General features: G+C 41.3%; 1 protein-coding gene across 1 annotated transcript in view; it reads left to right on the forward strand.

Annotated features, from left to right (window-relative positions):
• IQCA1 (IQ motif containing with AAA domain 1) overlaps nucleotides 1-19,536 on the forward strand; it is a 177,991-nt gene that overhangs the window by 29,700 nt on the left and 128,755 nt on the right. The window contains exon 6 of the mRNA XM_060105914.1: nucleotides 9,033-9,238. Coding sequence (XP_059961897.1) covers nucleotides 9,033-9,238 — 206 coding nt within the window. The remainder of the gene's footprint in view (nucleotides 1-9,032; nucleotides 9,239-19,536) is intronic.

The following is a 19,536-nucleotide window of genomic DNA, read 5'->3' on the forward strand; positions in this document are numbered from 1 at the left end:
TGGGAAGCCTTCATTAAGATGCATTATTCTACAGCTGATGTATTTCCATATATAGTATATTATTGTGTTCTCTATTTCCCTTTAATATTCGTAATTTATTTTTCAATGAGTTGCTGTTTATGCGGTGAGTTAACAAATTTGAATGCCATATGACCAAAGTTGCTAAACAGGAAAAAGATGTTGTAGCCCAAAGGAAAAGCTACTCATTAACATAAGAATCTAAATATATTATAACCTTTAAATTCAAAAGCAACTAGCGAAAGAAGCTACAAATGACCCCAAATGTATTTTTGTCAGAGAAAGTCTATCTCAAGCAACACGCATGAATACACACATATTAACAACCCAGCGTGGTGTAATAGGAGAAACACAGACCCGGAGGAATCCAGAAACCTTATTGCCAGCTTCTTCATTCTCATAGGATGGCTTGGGAGAGTCATTAAGTGATGGACCTCAGTCCCCATCTGTTCAATGGGATAATCAGGTCCTTATTTCTGTCTCAAAAGATGGATGTAACATCAGTAAAGAAATGTAGAGAAAGAAGGTGTGGGACAGTGCCGTGCCAATTACAAAAGATCTGATGAGCGCTGGGGGACGTCTGTTTCACTCATAGACCATGGACGTGTTATGAAGTTGGCTGCACACTGTGTGTAGAGCTTTGCCAGGACACCAGTCAGAGTTGCCTACTCATTAATTCACTTTTAGGGATTCAAAGGGGAAAAGGCCCAGCTAAAATATAGTTTGTATGTGTGAATCTATGAAAAAAATATGCTATGATTTACTATAAGAACAATGTAGTGGGGGGATTTCATATGATTCACTGATAAAAAAATCATAACATTAAAGCGAGACTTCAAGACAATTTTACACGCTCATCAGAGACAAAGAAATTTGGGTCATTTGTAGCAGAGATGCATTTGAACATCTTCACGAAAACAGTGGACTTCAGGGTAGTCATTGGAGAGATCAGATAAAAATCTCTGTGTGAATTATAAACTTCTATTTCATAACACTAGGAATGTGAAAAATATGAGAATTGGATACTTCTTTAAATGATTAAATAAAGGGAATTCTTATCTCTTTATTTTGACACAAAGTAGATAATATAAAGTCATGGCTTTGAGCACTTACATCTTGAGTCAATTTAGATCACTGGCTCTTAACATTGTTCTTTAAAATGATTCTGTAATTCTCATTCTAGATCCACTTTCGAAGTCGTTTTAGGGGTTTTTCCATATCCAGAGTTGTACAGTCTCACGTTCTCATTATACTAAACTTAGACAATTTGCTTAGTTTGTTACACATTCTAATACATATTTTTATCAAGTATTATATGTGTGATTTTCTTTTCATTTTTTTTCACCTGGCTTTATGTCATTAAGTGGATGCTGTATTCTGACAGCATCTCAATTGTGGATTCAAGTAGAGAAGTCACAAACCAAAACAATGGTCACATTCCCACCAACAGTGCAAGAGGGTTCCCTTTTCTTTACACCCTCTCCAGCATTTGTTGTTTGTAGATTTTCTGATGATGCCCATTCTAATCGGTGTGACGTGTTACCTCATTGCAGTTTTGATTTGCATTTCTCTAATAATTAGTGATGTTGAGCAGCTTTTCATGTGCCTGTTGGCCATCTGTGTGTCTTCTTTGGAGAAAAGTCTATTTAGGTCTTCTACCCATTTTTTGATTGGGTGAGTTGTTTGTTTTTTTAATATTGAGCTGCATGAGCTGTTTATATATTTTGGAGATTAATCCTTTGGCCATTGATTCGTTTACAAATATTTTCTCCCATTCTGAGGGTTGTCTTTTTGTCTTGTTTATAGTTTCCTTTGCTGTGCAAAAGCTTTTAAGTTTCATTAGGTCCCATTTGTATATTTTTGTTTTTATTTACATTACTTTAGGAGGTGGGTCAAAAAAGATCTTGCTGTGAATCATGTCAAAGAGTGTTCTTCCTATGTTTTCCTCTAAGAGTTTTATAGTGTCTCATCTTACATTTAGGTCTTTAATCCGTTTTGAGTTTATTTTTGTGTATGCTGTTTGGAAGTGTTCTAATTTCATTCTTTTACATGTAGCTGTCCAGTTTATGGTGTAGGGAGTGTTCTAATTTCATTCTTTTACATGCAGCTGTCCAATTTTCCCAGCACCACTTGTTGAAGAGACTGTGTTTTCTCCATTGTATATCCTTGCCTCCTTTGTCATAGATTAGTGACCATAGGTCATAAATCAAGCCTTAGGAAATTGAAATTGTATCTAGCATCTTTTCCAACACAATACTATGAGATTAGAAATAAATTACAGGGGAAAAAATGTAAAAAACAAAAACACATGGAGGCTAAACAATGCATTACTAAATAACCAAGAGATCACTGAAGAAATCAAAGAGGAAATCAAAAAATACCTAGAAACAAATGACAATGAAAACACGATGATCCAAAACCTATGGGAAGCAGCAAAAGCAGTTCTAAGAGGGACGTTTATAGCAATACAAGCCTACCTCAAGAATCAAGAAAAATCTCAAATACACAATCTAACCTTACACCTAAATGACCTAGAGAAAGAAGAACAAACAAAACCCAAAGTTAGCAGAAGGAAAGAAATCATAAAGATCAGAGCAGAAATAAATAGAAACAAAGAAAGAAAAAAAGGGAGAAGACTCAAATCAGTAGAATTAGAAATGAAAAAGAAGTAACAACTGACACTGCAGAAATACAAAGGATCATGAGAGATTACTACAAGCAACTATATGCCAATAAAATGGACAACCTGGAAGAAATGGACAAATTCTTAGAAAAGCATAACCTTCTGAGACTGAACTAGGAAGAAATAGAAATATAAACAGACCAATCACAAGCACTGAAATTGAGACTGTGATTAAAAATCTTCCAGCAAACAAAAGCCCAGGACCAGATGGCTTCACAGGTGAATTCTATCAAACATTTAGAGAAGAGCTAACACCCATCCTTCTCAAACTCTTCCAAAAAATTGCAGAGGAAGGAACAGTGCCAAACTCATTCTACAAGGCCACCATCACCCTGATAGCAAAACCAGACAAAGATACTACAAAAAAAGAAAATTACAGACCAATATCACTGATGAATATAGATGCAAAATTCCTCAACAAAATACTAGCAAACAGAATCCAACAACACATTAAAAGGATCATACACCATGATCAAGTGGGATTTATCCCAGGGATGCAAGGATTCTTCAATATATGCACATCAATCAATGTGATACACCATATTAACAAATTGAAGAATAAAAACCATATGATCATCTCAACAGATGCAGAAAAAGCTTTTGACAAAATTCAACACCCATTTATGATAAAAAACTCTCCAGAAAGTGGGCATAGAGGGAACCTACGTCAACATAATAAAGGCCATATATGACAAACTCACAGCAAACATCATTCTCAATGGTGAAAATCTGAAAGCATTTCCTCTAAGGTCAGGAATAAGACCAGGATGTCCACTCTCATCACTATTATTTAACATAGTTTTGGAAGTCCTAGCCATGGCAATCAGAGAAGAAGAAGAAATAAAAGGAATACTTGGAAAAGAAGAAGTAAAACTGTCACTGTTTGCAGATGACATGATACTATACAAAGATAATCCTAAAGATGCCACCAGGAAACTACTAGAGCTAATCAATGAATTTGTTAAAGTTGCAGGATACAAAATTAATGCACAGAAATCTCTTGCATTCCTATACACTAACAATGAAAGATCAGAAAGAGAAATTAAGGAAACAGTCCCTCTTCTTTTTCTTTATCATCATCATTTTAGGCTTTGCAGGCCATTTGGTTCTTGTCCCAACTATTCAGTGTGGCCGTTGTAGTGTGTAAGCCACCATAGACAGCATGTAAATGAGTGGGCATGGCTGCATTCCAATAAAACTTTATTTACGAAAATAAGCATTGGGCCAAGTTTGACTCATGTGCTATAGGTTACCAGACCTTTTTCTAGAGCAGTTAGTTTTTCCTCAAACCTGGATATTATCAGAATCACTTGAAGACTTTCCCAAACTACTAGTTTCTTGCTTCTTCCTCACCCCCAGGATGGAACTGAGAATCCATATTTTTTTTACTGCTTTTCAGAATTTTGAGGAAAAACGTGAACTTGGAAAAAATAACTCACTGGTATATTTGAAGATGTGTTGCATCTAAAATAATTTCCCTGAACAAAGTGACTACTAAAAACAAGAAAGGAGCAAATATAAAATAAGAAGGAATTTTGGGAAGATAAGAGCATGCTCAAAAAAGCAAAACAATAAAATTGTTTAAATAAAATTCTAAATAAATCCAAATAATAAATGGACATAACTGAAAGCCAAATTAATTGTGAAAGGTAAAGATAGAGAAATCTTCTGTAACATAGTGCATGCAAGTAAAGGAGAGATGGAAAATATAAGAGAAAAGGTCAGATCAATCTGGTGCCCTGCCATTTATGTAATATTTGTGGCAGGGAGAAAAATGGAGAAAAAGAAATAATAGAAGGAAAATTTACAGAGGAGAAGACATAATTATTTATATTGAAAGGACCCACTAAATGAAGAATGTGATGAATGAAGAAATGCTCACACCTAGATTCATTTTGATAAACTTTGAAAAGACTAAGTGTAAAGCATCATAAGAGCAGAATAGCTTACCTACAAAGGAATAATCATCAAATTTCCAACAAGCTAGTCGCTGGCAGCTCTGCCCATTAGAAGAAGTATCCTCCAGGGTAGCTACTAAACTGCCATTAAAGTGGGAAGGGCCAAATGAGGACATTTTAGAAGTGCAAGTACTTAGAATATTTATGGCTGACCATATCCAGTCTGAAAGTTACACTCAAGGACATGCTTCACAACCTAAGTGTCCATCGACAGATGAATGGTTAAAGAAGATGTGCCACATATATACAATGGAATATTACTCAGCCAGAAAAGGAACGAAATTGTGTCATTTGCAGAGATGTGGATGGACCTAGAAACTGTCATACAGATTGAAGTAAGTCAGAAAGAGAAAAAACAAATACTATATGCTAACGCATATATATGGAATCTAAAAAAACGGTACTGATGAACCTAGTGGCAGGGCAGGAATAAAGACGCAGATGTAGAGAATGGACTTGAGGACATGGGGCAGGGGAAGGGTAAACTGGGATGAAGTGAGAGAGTGGCATGGACATATATACACTACCAAACATAAAATAGCTAGCTAGTGGGAAGCAGCCGCATAGCACAGGGAGACCAACTCGGTGCTTTGTGACCACCTAGAGGGGTGGGATAGGGAGGGGGTAGGGAGACGCAAGAGGGAGGGAATATGGGGATATATGTATATGTATAGCTGAATCACTTTGTTATACAGCAGAAACTAACACAACAATGTAAAGCAATTTATACCCCAATAAAGAGGTAAAAAAAAAAAAAAGGACATGCTTCAGCAAAATGAAAACTGAATAGGAGAAAGAAGACTAAAAAATGAAACCAAAACAATGGTTAAATTTAAATAGTTGCTGGTTTAAAAATTAATCACAATCTGTTATTACACAATAAAAGTTTGGGGGAAAAATAGTGAACACATGCAGAGGTCCTAGACTTGCTTAAAGAAACAGTAAAAATACTAATTCTAGACATAAATACAAATATAGGTGGTAATTATGATGTTAGAAATTTCAGAATAACTGGCAGAAGATTATAAATGAGATGTATAGTTTCTTAACCACTGCATAGCAAGAATGAACAAAGTTAACTGCATAGACCCAGCAAAAAGTAGGAAAGGAAAAACAAGAAATTGTGTTAGAAAACATCAGATGGCAGAATTAGCTCTGAATATTTTATTTATAGAAATGAATAAAATTCCTCTTTTCTATAATTTTCAGATTGAATTTTTAACGTACAGTTATATGCTGTTGAAAGGGAGAAACTTGCTGAAAAGTTCAAAGCAAAGGGACATAAGAGCTGTGTCAGTGAGTTTGGTTTAACTCGGTAGAATAAGCGCTTGTGATTATCTTGTTCTTTCTGCCCAGTGGGGAGCGAGGTGAGATCCTGTTCTGAAAGGAAGGATTAAGAAAAAAAAAAGGTCATGAAGAACCTAGGCGTGAGACAGGAATAAAGACACAGACCTACTAGAGAATGGACTTGAGGATATGGGGAGGGGGAAGGGTAAGCTGTGACAAAGTGAGAGAGAGGCATGGACATATATACACTACCAAATGTAAAATAGATAGCTAGTGGGAAGCAGCCACATAGCACAGGGAGATCAGCTCGGTGCTTTGTGACCACCTAGAGGGGCGGGATAGGGAGGGTGGGAGGGAGTGAGACGCAAGAGGGAAGCGATATGGGAACAGATGTATATGTATAACTGATTCACTTTGTTATAAAGCAGAAACTAACACAACCATTGTAAAACAATTATACTCCAGTAAAGATGTAAAAAAAGAGAACAGGGAGACCAATGGCTCCCTCCCTCTGCTTGGCTCTTGCAGCCACACTTACACCTCTTCAGGAGCAGAAGGGAGGATTTCTGTCTGCAGAAACCAGCTCAAAAGAAAGACATTTGGATACTGATACACAGATACCTCCAATAAAGCAGGTCTGACCTCACCAGTCAGCAACTCCCCTACACAGGTTCCAAACAGCTCTGGGAGCCTCCCTGCTAAATAAGCGTGAACCACAAAGGGTCACCAGTCACTTAGGAAAGACAGAGACCCAACCAAAAAGAAATTGGAAGAAAAAAAAGAGGGGTAAAATAAAACATAAAAAACAAAATTCTAAAAGTAATAACCTTATGGAAATAAAAGAGGATTATCGAATCCAGAAATTAGAACAAAATGCCCCAAGAAAGGAGAATCAAAGAACAGTTGAAGTGCTGTTGAAGAGTTAAAATATAATAATAGTAACTTCAAAAAATAAAGTTGAAAGAAAAAATTAAGAAAATCTCCTAGAAAATAGCCAAATGACAAGGAGATGGATGAGGGATACATGTAAAGAAAATTGCAGGAGTTCTGAGAAGAAAAGAACTAAGAAAACAGAGGAAGGAAATTGTAAAGGAACAGTAACCAAAAAAATCCTTGTAAGAAAAGGATATGGATTTTCGGATTTAAAATGGTCCCTGGCTTTAGTTAGCTTGTATCCATACCTTGGCTATTGTGAATAATGCTGCAGTGAACAGGGGGGTGCAGATATCTTTTTAAGATCTTGATTTCATTTCCTTTGGATATATACCCAGAAGTGGGATTGCTGGATCATATGGTAGTTCTATTTTTAAGTTTTGAGGAGCCTCCATAGTGTTTTCTATAGTGCCTGCACCAGTTTACATTCCCACCAACAGTGTACAAGGGTTTCAATATCTCCACATCCATGCCCAACACTTGTCATCTTTTCTCTACTTGATACTAGCCATCCTTTGCTGAATCAGATTATAGTTTTTGGATTCTGGAAGAATATTCCTCAGTTTTGTGTGCTATTCACAATGTAAGTGACACAGACATGACACACTTTTATGTTTATCTGCATTATTATTTTCTCTACCACTTTCTTAAGTCTATACAATCAAATCACAATAGTAAATCAAACCCTCATTTGTAGCATTTGCTAATTTCGATGGTGTAAGTATTCCTATAGCCAACTGCAAGCTGCTAACCTGAATGAACACAGGAAGATACACACAAAAGTGACAGCATTATTAAAGTATTTTCACCTTAGAGATACAACAGACATAATGACATCAAGAGCATAGGTGACAATAAAATCCAGTAAAAATAATTATGAAGCAATGAGTTTTTGGTATTGGTAACTTGCATTGTTAACATAATTTAATCCTAAATTTATATAATTTAGCATTTAAAAATAACTGTGCCTAACAGCAGGCTTGCAAAATTTCTGAAAATCTATCAACTGGATCTCATGAGTCATTACAGGCTGGCTCCAGCACACCACTGAATTTGTCCTTAATTTGCTAACTTACCTGCGCTGAATCTCTGAACTCCTTAGAGCTCAGGATCTTTAGCTCATACCTGTGATTCCCATGTGTGTTCTTCTTCTCCAAGTCCCTTTTAGTTCTTTCCAACCAAACCCACAAGGTAGCACTTTTATAGATTATTTGACATGGTTCCCTACTCTAACGGACATTACTCTTATCCCGCCAACCTCATTTCTTTAGCGGTTCTAAAGAACAGGAATTATGTCTCAAAATGACTTTGTATTTTCGGTTACCACAACCCTCCACATGTTGCTGGACCAGTGCTGAGCATTTGGTTGGCGTTCCATAGCCAGACGTTGTTGCCTTTCTGATCAGCAGATGTGGAGAGAGAACATTCTCACAATAAGATGTAATAGCATGAATGTCTGGAGTCAGCTGAGAATTTCCTGCTCTGGAGGTCTTTAACAATAGAGGGGATGTTTTCAGAGTTGATTTTGGTGTCATTTTTCTTGAAATCAGAACACCCAAACTCTTCTCATCAATTCTTGCTTCATTTACTTTCTAATGCTATATTCTTTTCTCTCCCACTAACCAAGAAGGTTTGGAAAACTTTACCTTCTGCAACTTGAATAATTTTTTTTTTTTTTTTTTTTTGCGGTACGCGGGTGTCTCACTGCTGTGGCCTCTCCCGTTGCAGAGCACAGGCTCCGGACGCACAGGCTCAGCGGCCATGGCTCACAGGCCCAGCCGCTCCGCGGCATGTGGGATCTTCCCGGACCGGGGCACGAACCCGTGTCCCCTGCATCGGCAGGCAGACTCTCAACCACTGCGCCACCAGGGAAGCCCCTTGAATGATTTTTTGAATGATTTACCGAATAAGCATTTTTTAAGCTAATTACCAGTTTCTGGGAAATAGTACAGAGTGATCCCATACTTCCTCCCCATGGTTGTGAATTACTCCTTCAAGCTCTCCTGCAAGATCTGATTCTGTTGTTCTGTTTGTATTTCTTATGGGTCTTTGGTAGGACACCATTGAAGATACTGACATATTTCATTATTGTCTAATATTTTTCACTGCTCTGTAACCTTTATGATCTCAAACGTTTTGGCTTATATTTTCAGAACCCACCTCCTTTGTTTAATGAAGTCAGTGCTGCATTAATCCAGGCTGACAGGGTGACCCACCTGCGGGATAAGGTGCAGGTAAAGCATGAGGAGGAATACAGAGATGCCTTGGTTACAATCAAGGATGACTTGAAACTAATAGAAGGTCCCAACATCAAGGAGAACCTCCAAGATGAGATCCGGCGTTGGTTCATCGAATGCAGGTGAGTGTAGGACATCTATCCTGATAATCTCTTCTGTGTTAGTTGATATTCTTGTGTGTTTTTAAGCACAGAAACATGTTGATATAGATTCATGTGGTTTTCTGGCTTCATTTTAGAAAAGTAGAATGTGAAGTCTAAGAATTTAGGAACTAATTCTTATTTTAATGAAATTGCTTTTGTTCCTGATTTTTTTTTTAAATACAGTCTATATAATACCTCTGTAGCCACATGAAATTGAACATCATAGGTGGATGACACAGCCCCAAGATGGTAGGCTTTCACAGGCCAGGTCTGTCTGAAATCCGAGGGGTCCGGCCACAAGCAATTCATGCTGCTCTTCCTTCTGGGATTTGACCCTAATTGTATGAGGCTCCACAGTCTCAGTTATGCTCCTTCTCTGTCATAATCCCTTGAAGCAGCTGCTGACTCTAGGACCTGATGCCTGGCCCCCAGGCCTCCCATGAAATGATGGGAAGGTAGCAGTTCTGGGGACAAGGCATTATGTATATTAAGGCCTTCCTGTATTAAGGGTCTGCCTATATTAAGGGTCTTCTTTAATGCTCTTAAGTGAAATGTGAAGCAATTTAAAGCTTGTTTTCAAAAGATGGTTTTTGTTTACAAAAGATGTGCTCCTTTATTAGAGAAGTACAGTAGAACAAACACTTACAGAACACAGTACAAGTTTCCACACAGTAGAACAAACGCTTTGTAGGCAACCCAGTTGGAGCAGCTTTAAAATCTATTTCAAGAGGGGAAGGAAAGAGAGCAGATTGTTGATCAGTCCCAGGGCCATGGAAGCAGACTCGCCACCTGTTTTCTTTGGTGGGTATTGTGCTATACACATTAGGTTCAGAGACACTCAGATACCAACTTTGATGAGCTCATCAGGACCAGGGAATTTAATTTGTTGGCAATAGAAAACCAAACTCCTTCTCAAAACATTACATTAAAAGATGTTTATATCTGTGGTAGGCAGCCTCCCAAATGGCCTCCGCTGACCCCACCTCTTCCTCTGGTAATGTCCTCCCTTTGAGTGTGATGTAGACCTAGAACTTCACTTCTAAAGAAAAATATATGGGGAACTTCCCTGGTGGACCCGTGGGTAAGGCTCTGCACTCCCACTGCAAGGGGCACAGGTTCAATCCCTGGTCGGGGAACTAAGATCCCACATGCTGCGCAGCACAACCAAAAAAAGAAAAAAAGAATAAAAAGAATATGGCAGGGGACTTCCCTGGTAGTCCAGTGGTAAAGAATCCACCTTACAATGCAGGGGATGTGAGTTCGATACCTGGGCAGGGAACTAAGATGCCACATGCCGCGGGGCAACTAAGCCCACGCCACAACTAATGAGCTCACGCGCCTCAACTACAGAGCCCTTGCTCCCTGGAGCCCTCGCGCCACAACTAGAGAAGAGAAAACCTGAATACCACAACTAGAGAAAAGCCCAAGCACTGCAATGAAAGATCCCACGTGCTTCAATGAAGATCTTGCGTGCTGCAACTGAGACCCGACAGAGCCAAAAATAAATAAAATAAATAAATAAATAATAAAAATAATTAAATCTTAAGAAAACAAATATGGCAAAGGCAGTGGGGTGGCACTGCCATCTTGCTTGCCTCTCGCCCCCTCACTTGCTTTCACCCCTGGCTCTGAGAGGGGTCAGCTGCTGCCCAGCAGAGGGGCCCCATGGAAGGAACGGAGGGAGGTTTCTGGTGACAGCCAGCAAGCAACTTGGGCCTCCTTCCAGCCTGAGAAGAGCTGAATCTTGTCCACAGCCACATGCGTGAACTGGAAGGGCATTCTCCCCAAGGGGAGCCTTCAGATGCGGCTACAGCCCCAGCCAACACTGTGTGCAGCCTCGTGGGAGACCCCGAGGCAGAGATACCCACCCGAGCCACATCTGGTTCCCTACCCACAGAAACAGTGACACAATAAACGTGTTGTTTCGGTCACTAAGTGTGGGGGGGACTTAGCGTGCAGCAACAGATGTCTAACATACATCAGTTAGTTTACAATGATTCAGAAAAACTTGAACAATCATGAGCTTCTCTTGTGTTAATTCTGTATGGGATTCTAACATGCTATCTCCTCAATAATACATAAATTTTATAATAAAGTTTCTTCAGGAATGTTTGATATAACAGTTACTTGCTTTTGATTGGAGAGTTCTGTCCTTTATTATATAAATAGGGCTTTTAAATAGTTATGATTTTTTAAAATTCAAAATTAATTTTGTGAACTTTTCTCTTTATATCGTATTTATCAGGGATATTTTATTGCCAAATGGGATATTTTAAATGAAAGGAATATTTTAAAATGCGAAATTGGACATTGTATTAATTCTATACTGAAACTGATAATAATAAAGAGATAGAGAAAAGATGCTAATAGGGAGGGAGATATTTATATATGCATATATCCCCTCTTCACTTTATCAGCTTCCTCCTTTTAATTCTGGTGATGGCTTCATGGAGACATAAGGTAGACATATACATGTGTGTGTGTGTGTATATATATGTATATATATATATATACATACAGGCAGATAGATAGATATCTCAAACTTATCAAATTGTACACTTGAATATGAAAAGTTTATTATATATGACACATCCATAAAGCTGTTAGAAATAGATCAAAGATATTATATCAGCAGAGGTGTTAGTGTTTGAGTTTTTTAAAGTAGCTTGGTTTTTTGTTATTCAAACACCAAAACCCAGTATTCCAATCACTAGCCTTGTTCTCAGACTACCCCGCTCCCGCTCCCCGCCAACCTCCCACTCACAGTATAAGAAAAACTTAATCAGTAACAATTACAGGTAACAATCTCTTCCGGCTTAAATACTCTCTTTAAGGTTGATTGTCCATTTGGAGTAAATTTGCAGTCACTTCAGATGCCTCCCTATCATGAATGTCCCTGTTTTTCTTCCCTCTGTGGCATCTGACTGCAAAGGGAAATTACCAACCTTCACAGCGTCGGCTGGGGGCCAGGAGAGTGAGCAGCATCTGGGCTCGGGCTATGTCAGTGCCCTGGCTGGTTTCTGCAGGCGGGTGGTGTAGCCATCTGGTCCACGAGGAGAGACCAGTCCACCTGGTCTTTCGGGACCTCCTCCTGTGGCCTGTGGTTTCTGCCACGTGCCCTCACTCACTGGGCAGCTGCAGTTCAGGCCTCTCACCTCCTGAACAGCCCTCATCCCACTGGGATGCTGGTTCCTTCAGGACCCACATTCCCCAGGAGCGTACAGGGTGCCCTTCTCAGGCCTTGGGGGACGGGCAGGATCTCTCAGACCCTCCACCAGCAGGTCCCCTCCTCCTGGCTCCGTCCAACCCCATCACATGCTGCACACCCAGGAAGACAAGCACTGCCCAGATGGTCCCTGATGCTCTTCAGCCACTCCACGGTCTCTGCTGGGATCTCAGCACTCATCCCCTCCTTGGCTGAGACCGCTGGAGGATGGGGCCCAAGACGCAGATGGTATCCCCACTTGTCCACCTTCTCCTCCCTTCCCCCACCACTCTGCCTCACCAACTTCTTGTTCAAATCCATCCTCCGTATGAAACGCTCCCTGAGTGCTTCCCTGCAGTTCCTCTCCGTCTCCTCCTTGAGCTCTGCCCGCATCTTCCCCTTCCCCCTCCAGGCGATCTGCATAATCACAGAAACTGGAGCCTTGCTTCCTGAGAAATGGCTGTGCCGCCTTGGGCAAGTCGCTTAACCTCTCTGTGCTGTCAGTCTCCTCATCTGTGATAGGAGAACAAGACTCAAACCTATTTTGTGGGGTTGTTAAGATATGGGAGATTTCGGGCCTCCCTGGTGGCGCAGTGGTTAAGAGTCCGCCTGCCGATGCAGGGGATACGGGTTTGTGCCCCGGTCTGGGAGGATCCCATATGCCGCGGAGCGGCTGGGCCCGTGAGCCATGGCCGCTGGGCCTGCGCGTCCGGAGCCTGTGCTCCGCAACGGGAGAGGCCACAACAGTGAGAGGCCCGCATACCGCAAAAAGAAAAAAAAAAAAAAAAAAAAAAAAGATATGGGAGACTTCGACCCCAGTATGCAGACCATTATTATTCCTGCCATATTGTACACATCTGCTCATTCATATGCCCCTCCCCCAGATAAATGGCAAGCCCCGTGAGGACAGTGCCTGGTGCTGAGGAGAGAGTGGTGGATACAGTCCCCATCCAAGCAGTGGGTAGTGCAAGCCAGCAGCACTGCCCTTTTCCTTTCTTATCTAATTACATAATTGTGCCTGGAGGAAATATACTCAGGATGATTTTGTGCAATCATGGAACTTTAAGTAGAAAGGCATTGTTTCAAAAGAACTGTCTTCTGATTAAATCACCTTCATTTATAATTGAAACCTTCATTTTCATAGTTAATGAAGATGATATGCCCTGTGTTCATGAATTTTCCTTATCAGCAACTTTCCTCCCTTTTCTCAGGACATCAGAGAACAGATGCCCACAACCATGTTTTCTACAAATGAAATACTTATTTACTTTTAGATAGACTTTTATAATCCAATTTATTGTTAGGTGATATAACCAAGTTGAAAGCACTATGTACAATTATAACTCCAAATAAGCTAAAATGTATAAAATATACGTATACACACATATACATATATACAAAGGTATATTCACACATGCATTTAATTTATTAAATATATGTTTGCAGATGGATGGAAAATTTCTGGAAGGATACACTAGAAACTTTGTTAGCATGGCCACCTCTGGGGACAAGAGTAGTGATGTTACTTTTATCTCATATTCTCCTGTATGCTTAGAAGTCTTTCTTTCAATAAGTATTATTTTTATAATGAAAAAGCCTAGTTAAAAATATATTAGAAGAAAAAGAAAGGCAAGAACTTAATTTGGGATAATCCAAAATAAACATTTGAAATGTTAAAACACCCTAATTTTTTTAGAAGTATATTGATGCAATACCTGCAGAACACTCCTGGAAATTCTTTTGATGAAAGAATAGGGTGCCTTGAGGCTGGCAGTAACTGTGGGTTACTCCCCTGTCTGAGGTGCTGGGAGGGTCATGGGAGACTCCTGATGGCCTCCTGGGAGCAACCCCTCCCATTGGCTCTGGGCTTTCTTTGAAGACGCAGCCCTCCCGGCCAGTCCCCTTGAGAACATTCCATCCTGCTGTTACTGACCTGACAGTTTGGAGGCTGAGTTAGAGCAGCTCCCATGGGTATATGCTGTGTGTAATTCACAGAGACGTAAAGATACCTCCTTTTGAAGTAATGTAAGGTTGAGGGCGGATTTATTTTCATAATTGGATTACATTTATCTGATTGACTTTGATAAAATCCCTTTCCTTGCTTTTTTAAATCAAAGACAAATAAAAAGCAAATATTGTCTTTTGAAACATGAAACATGATCAGTCTTCAGGATAAATTCCAACAGGACATACAGTGACAAGTAAAAAATGACTAGAAGTTACAAATATAAACTCCCACAGTTTTGAATACTAATTCTTAGCTGATTTAATCAATACTTGTAGTTGACAAAAGTTGCCCGGTATTTTATCAAATATTAGGATTTGTGGTTCAAGTTGATTTTTAAATTATTTTAAAGGAAGTCTTTTTTTTTCCAGTGTTAAAACTAATACATGCTCATTGTAGAAAACTTACAAGACAGAGTTTAAAGAAGAAAATTTAAATTGTCTATAATTTTAGTAGACAGAGATAGCTACTGTAAAAATTTTGGGTAAATTGCTTTCCAGTATTTTTCTCTCATATATATATATATATATATATATATATATATATATATTTTTTTTTTTTTTTTTTTTTTTGCGTCACGTGGGCCTCTCACTGTTGTGGCCTCTCCTTGACTGCATCACTCCAATCTCTGTATATGGTCACTTGCCTCCTTCTCTTCTGTGTGTCCAATCTCTCTCTGTTCTTCTAAGACACTTAGGATTTCATTTAGGGCCCACCAGGATAATCTTATCCCAAGATTCTTTTTTTTTTTTTTTTTTTTTTTTTTTTTTGCGGTACACGGGCCTCTCACCGCTGTGGCCTCTCCCGTCGCGGAGCACAGGCTCCAGACGCGCAGGCTCAGCGGCCATGGCTCACGGGCCCAGCCACTCCGCGGCATGTGGGATCTTCCCGGACCGGGGCACGAACCCGCATCCCCTGCATCGGCAGGCGGACTCTCAACCACTGCGCCACCAGGGAAGCCCCCAAGATTCTTAATCACATCTCAAATATAGATATCTTTTTTCTTATAAATAACATTCAGAGACTCCAGGGATTAGGACCCAATATCTTTGGTGGCTGTTATTCAGCCTACCACAATCCTCAACAACCCCATGAGATAAGTACTCTTCTTTCTTTCATTCGTTGGCAGCATCCTAATGAAGGACAAAAGGAGAAGTTTGTAGTACTCTCGATCAGCACTGTCCAGTAGGACTTTCTGCAGTGGTGGAATTGGTCTGATGTGTACTGTCCACTCCAGTAGCCACCAGCCACATACAGATCTTGAGCACTTGAAAGATGGTAGGGTGACAGAGGAGCTGAATTTCTAATATTTAATTTTAATTCATTCAAATTTAAGTTTAGATAACCATGTGTCATTAGGGGCTACCATATGGGATGGCCCAGTCGTGGGGATACTTGTTTCCAGAAAATCTCTTGCTATAATTAGTATTCCTTTTGGCTTGGGACCTGTCACAAACCGTCATCTAAGTGTTACGATCCACGGATGAGCTTCATTTTAAGTATCATAAAGTAACCTCATCCAACCCCTTAGGGTGATAAAGGAGGACCTTGAAGTCCGTGGGACTGTGGGCTCTTGTCCCCGAAGATGCAACAGCCTCTTCCCCCATTTCCTTCGCGAGCATCAGAGCCACCTGAGTAGCTGTCAGCTCTGAAAACCGGGCCAAATCCAGGCCTTTGTGTCTTTGCAATTGGCCCTGTGTGGACCATTTCTCCCCACCTGCATTTTTTAACTGAGTTTCTTGAAACTGTGCCTGGAAACCTTCAATCTAGAGAGAAGTAAGACCCTCAAATGGGGTGACAGCTCTAGGATTGGCCCTGTGGCAGTTCTCCTGGGATTTTAGCAGATTCCTTTTAATCCATGTAATCTTGAGGAATCTGGAAGTGATAGTAAATTACATAGCCTTATTCCATTTTTTAAGCCAACACACAGTCAGTCAGAGGTGATGGCTAAGAGGAAGAGCTCTGGGGGCTTGGGATGATCTTCATCCTCAGCAGGGTGAGCCTGACTGCAAAATAAAATGCCAGTGCCTTTTAATCTTATGATGTGATGGCATCTATCATGCTCTCTAAAATAAACAAATACATTACAAATCACACACATACACAGGAGGAGTGGTCTGAGGGCCAGGCTGCCTGGGTTCAAGTCCCAGCTCTTACAGACTGTGTGTCCTTGAACCAGTTGCTTAACCTCTCTGTGCCTCCATTTCCTCAACTTAAAATGAGGATATTCGCAGTATCAACCTCATAGATAGGATAACATAGAATAATACATATAAAGCCCTTAGAGCAATGTGTGGCATATGATACAGCCTCAATAGTTATTTTAAACATATAGGAAGGCCGGCACATTCTCAGACACACAGTTTGCAGTTTGGAAGAGTTGGCATAGCCATATTGCCCTGCGTTTTCACTCCTGGGTCTGGAGCCTTTATATTCACAGCCGTAAGCATCTTTTCAAGTGCTGCATCCTGACCTGCAGGAGAGACTGGCTGGGGATGGAGGCGGGGGAGGAAGGGCTGCCAGGGCTGGGGGTGGGGATAAAACTGAGGGATAATAACAGGGTAGGCAGACAAAAATTAGACAGGGTGGAATGTTCTCTTAGTCCCCATGGCGGGGGAGTCAGGACGTGACATGTCTACAGATCACCAGCGGACGTACATCCTTCTTGGAAGAGGCCTTGGAATGCTTTGTTAATGTTTTTGATTTAAAAAATTAAGATATAATTTAAATGCAGTAAAGTTCACCCTTCTGTGTACAGTTCTGCAGGTTAAGCTTTGTCATTTTAAGGTATGTGGACCTGGAGAGACCTACAGATTTGTCTCTCACCCGCACAGTTTATGCCAATTTAGGGCTTCAGGAGTTTACACTGGAGGGGACTCAAGTATTATCTGCAAGTGGAGAGAATGGTGCACTCACCACCCAGGAGAGCTCCCAGACACGTGCAGAAATTTGCTGAGGATGGGGATGTGTTTGGAGCGAGGCGGAACGACAGAGTTTCCTATCAGCCTGGAAAAGTGTATGTCTCTTTTGGAAAAGACTTCCGGATCTCTCCCATCCAGCCTCCAATGCTGTCCCCCTGCCAGGACCTCCCGGGCCTGCACCAGCTTCCATCACTGTTCACTCCTTCTGAACTTGGTACCTGTCTACTGCTCCTCCAAGAGGGACCTCGCCAGGTGCTTCCATGGATGCTCTTCTGGGATCCTGAGGCTTAGAAAGGCTGAGTGCCTTACTCGGGGTTCATGGCTCATGAGAGGCCATTCATACTCCAGTCTCTTGATTCCAAAAGCCATGATGCTCCCACAATGGCAAATGTGTCTCCTTGTTCTGAGCATTCCAGCAACAGAAGCCTTGTCCTGTGTGTCTTGGACTCCGTGGTCATTTCATAGGAAAAGATGGCAGTTGCCCAAGGCCGAGTTGCTCACTAGGTACCACCTGGAAACCAGGAGCTTCCCTTGTTCCTGACTCCTTCTCTGTCCCTGCTTCAGAACCTCTTCCTGCAGAGTGAGGTGATGGTCTGTGTGGGTAAAAGGGAGAAGGACAGGGCTTCCCTGGTGGCGCAGTGGTTGAGAGTCCGCCTGCCGATGCAGGGGACGCGGGTTCGTGCCCTGGTCCGGGAGGATCCCACATGCCGCGGAGCGGCTGGGCCCGTGAGCCATGGCCGCTGAGCCTGCGCGTCCGGAGCCTGTGCTCCGCAACAGGAGAGACCACAGCAGTGAGAGGCCTGTGTAACGCAAAAAAAAAAAAAGGGAGAAAGACAAAGAGAAATCGTGGGATTTGATAAAACTGGCTGACTCCAATTATTTTACAGGTGACAAAAGGGACTCAGAGGGGTCAGGTAACTTGGCTAAAAACTTGGGTCGCTACAGGCAGAACTAAACCCAGGGTGGGCAGAGGCTTTCTGAAGGCTGATCATTGTGTAAAACGAGATTGGTTCTCAGGGGAAGGTTCAGAATTGTTCCGAGGGCTTTTAAGGACATCGGAAAGAAACCACTAGAATGTTCACGGTAGATATCTTCCCGGGACTGGGACCACGGTTCTGTTTGTTCTTTTCCTTCGTATTCCAAATTTTCTACATTGAGCATGAGTTACTTTCAGAAAGAAAAAAGAAACTTCAGGAGGACAGTGGGAAAGGGATGGCCAGGGGAGGTGATTAGGGGTCGTTATTTTGAATTCCTTGCGTAATTATATTTTCAGTGAATTCTCAAAAGCAGCTGTGGTCTGTGGAGGAGGTGTGAACACATGTGGATTACTCCTATGAGAAGGTGAATAGCTTTTTTCTTTCTGCCATTTGCTTTGGTGGAAAATATATTAGGTTGAATGGAGGACATAAGAAGAGGCGGGTGAGAAATCAAGGTTATTCACAGAGGCCTTGGGGACAGGTGCACACCTGCGTGAAATCACGTATTTTGCTGTGCGTCGTCACAGTAAATCAAACTAAGAACACCCAGCAGCTACAGGCCCTCTGGGCTTATCCAGGCACCACGTCATGACGAAAGACAGGCCCTGAGGCTCTTTTGCAAATGCAGTGGCCAGACTCTCTCTCTATGGTCCATGGTCATATCCCTGGCTCCCAAGGTCCCCCACCCCCACTGAGCCTCTGTCTTTCCCTCTAGATTGCAAGCCTTTGGGGGGACAGGGCAACGATGTCTTCTTTGGTTTTCTTCAAACCCAGCAGAGTGCCTGAGATTCAGAAGATGTAATACGTGTGCTGAGCTGAGCTGAGGTCACGGGCAGAGAAGAGCTGAAGGTCCAGCGAGATACTGTAATTAACGCTGGGCCAGATTGCAGTGCCTCTCAGGCTGGTGCATGCTTCAAAAGCAGCTGGACAGCCTGTCAAAACGGGTTTGGCCCCCCACCCCCGAAGTTCTGATTCAGTAGGCCTTGGGTGGGAACTAAGAATCTGCATTTCTCTTTCTGTATAATTACTTCCCATTCTTTTACGGATTTATTATTGTGCGTGTGATAAGAACACTTAACATAAGATCTACCCTCCTAGCAAACGTTTAAGTGTGCAGTGCAGTATTGTTAACTATAGGCTCTATGCTATACACTAGATCTCTAGAACTT

Source organism: Mesoplodon densirostris, chromosome 8, assembly GCF_025265405.1.
Source record: "Mesoplodon densirostris isolate mMesDen1 chromosome 8, mMesDen1 primary haplotype, whole genome shotgun sequence".
Classification (NCBI taxonomy): domain Eukaryota; kingdom Metazoa; phylum Chordata; class Mammalia; order Artiodactyla; family Ziphiidae; genus Mesoplodon; species Mesoplodon densirostris.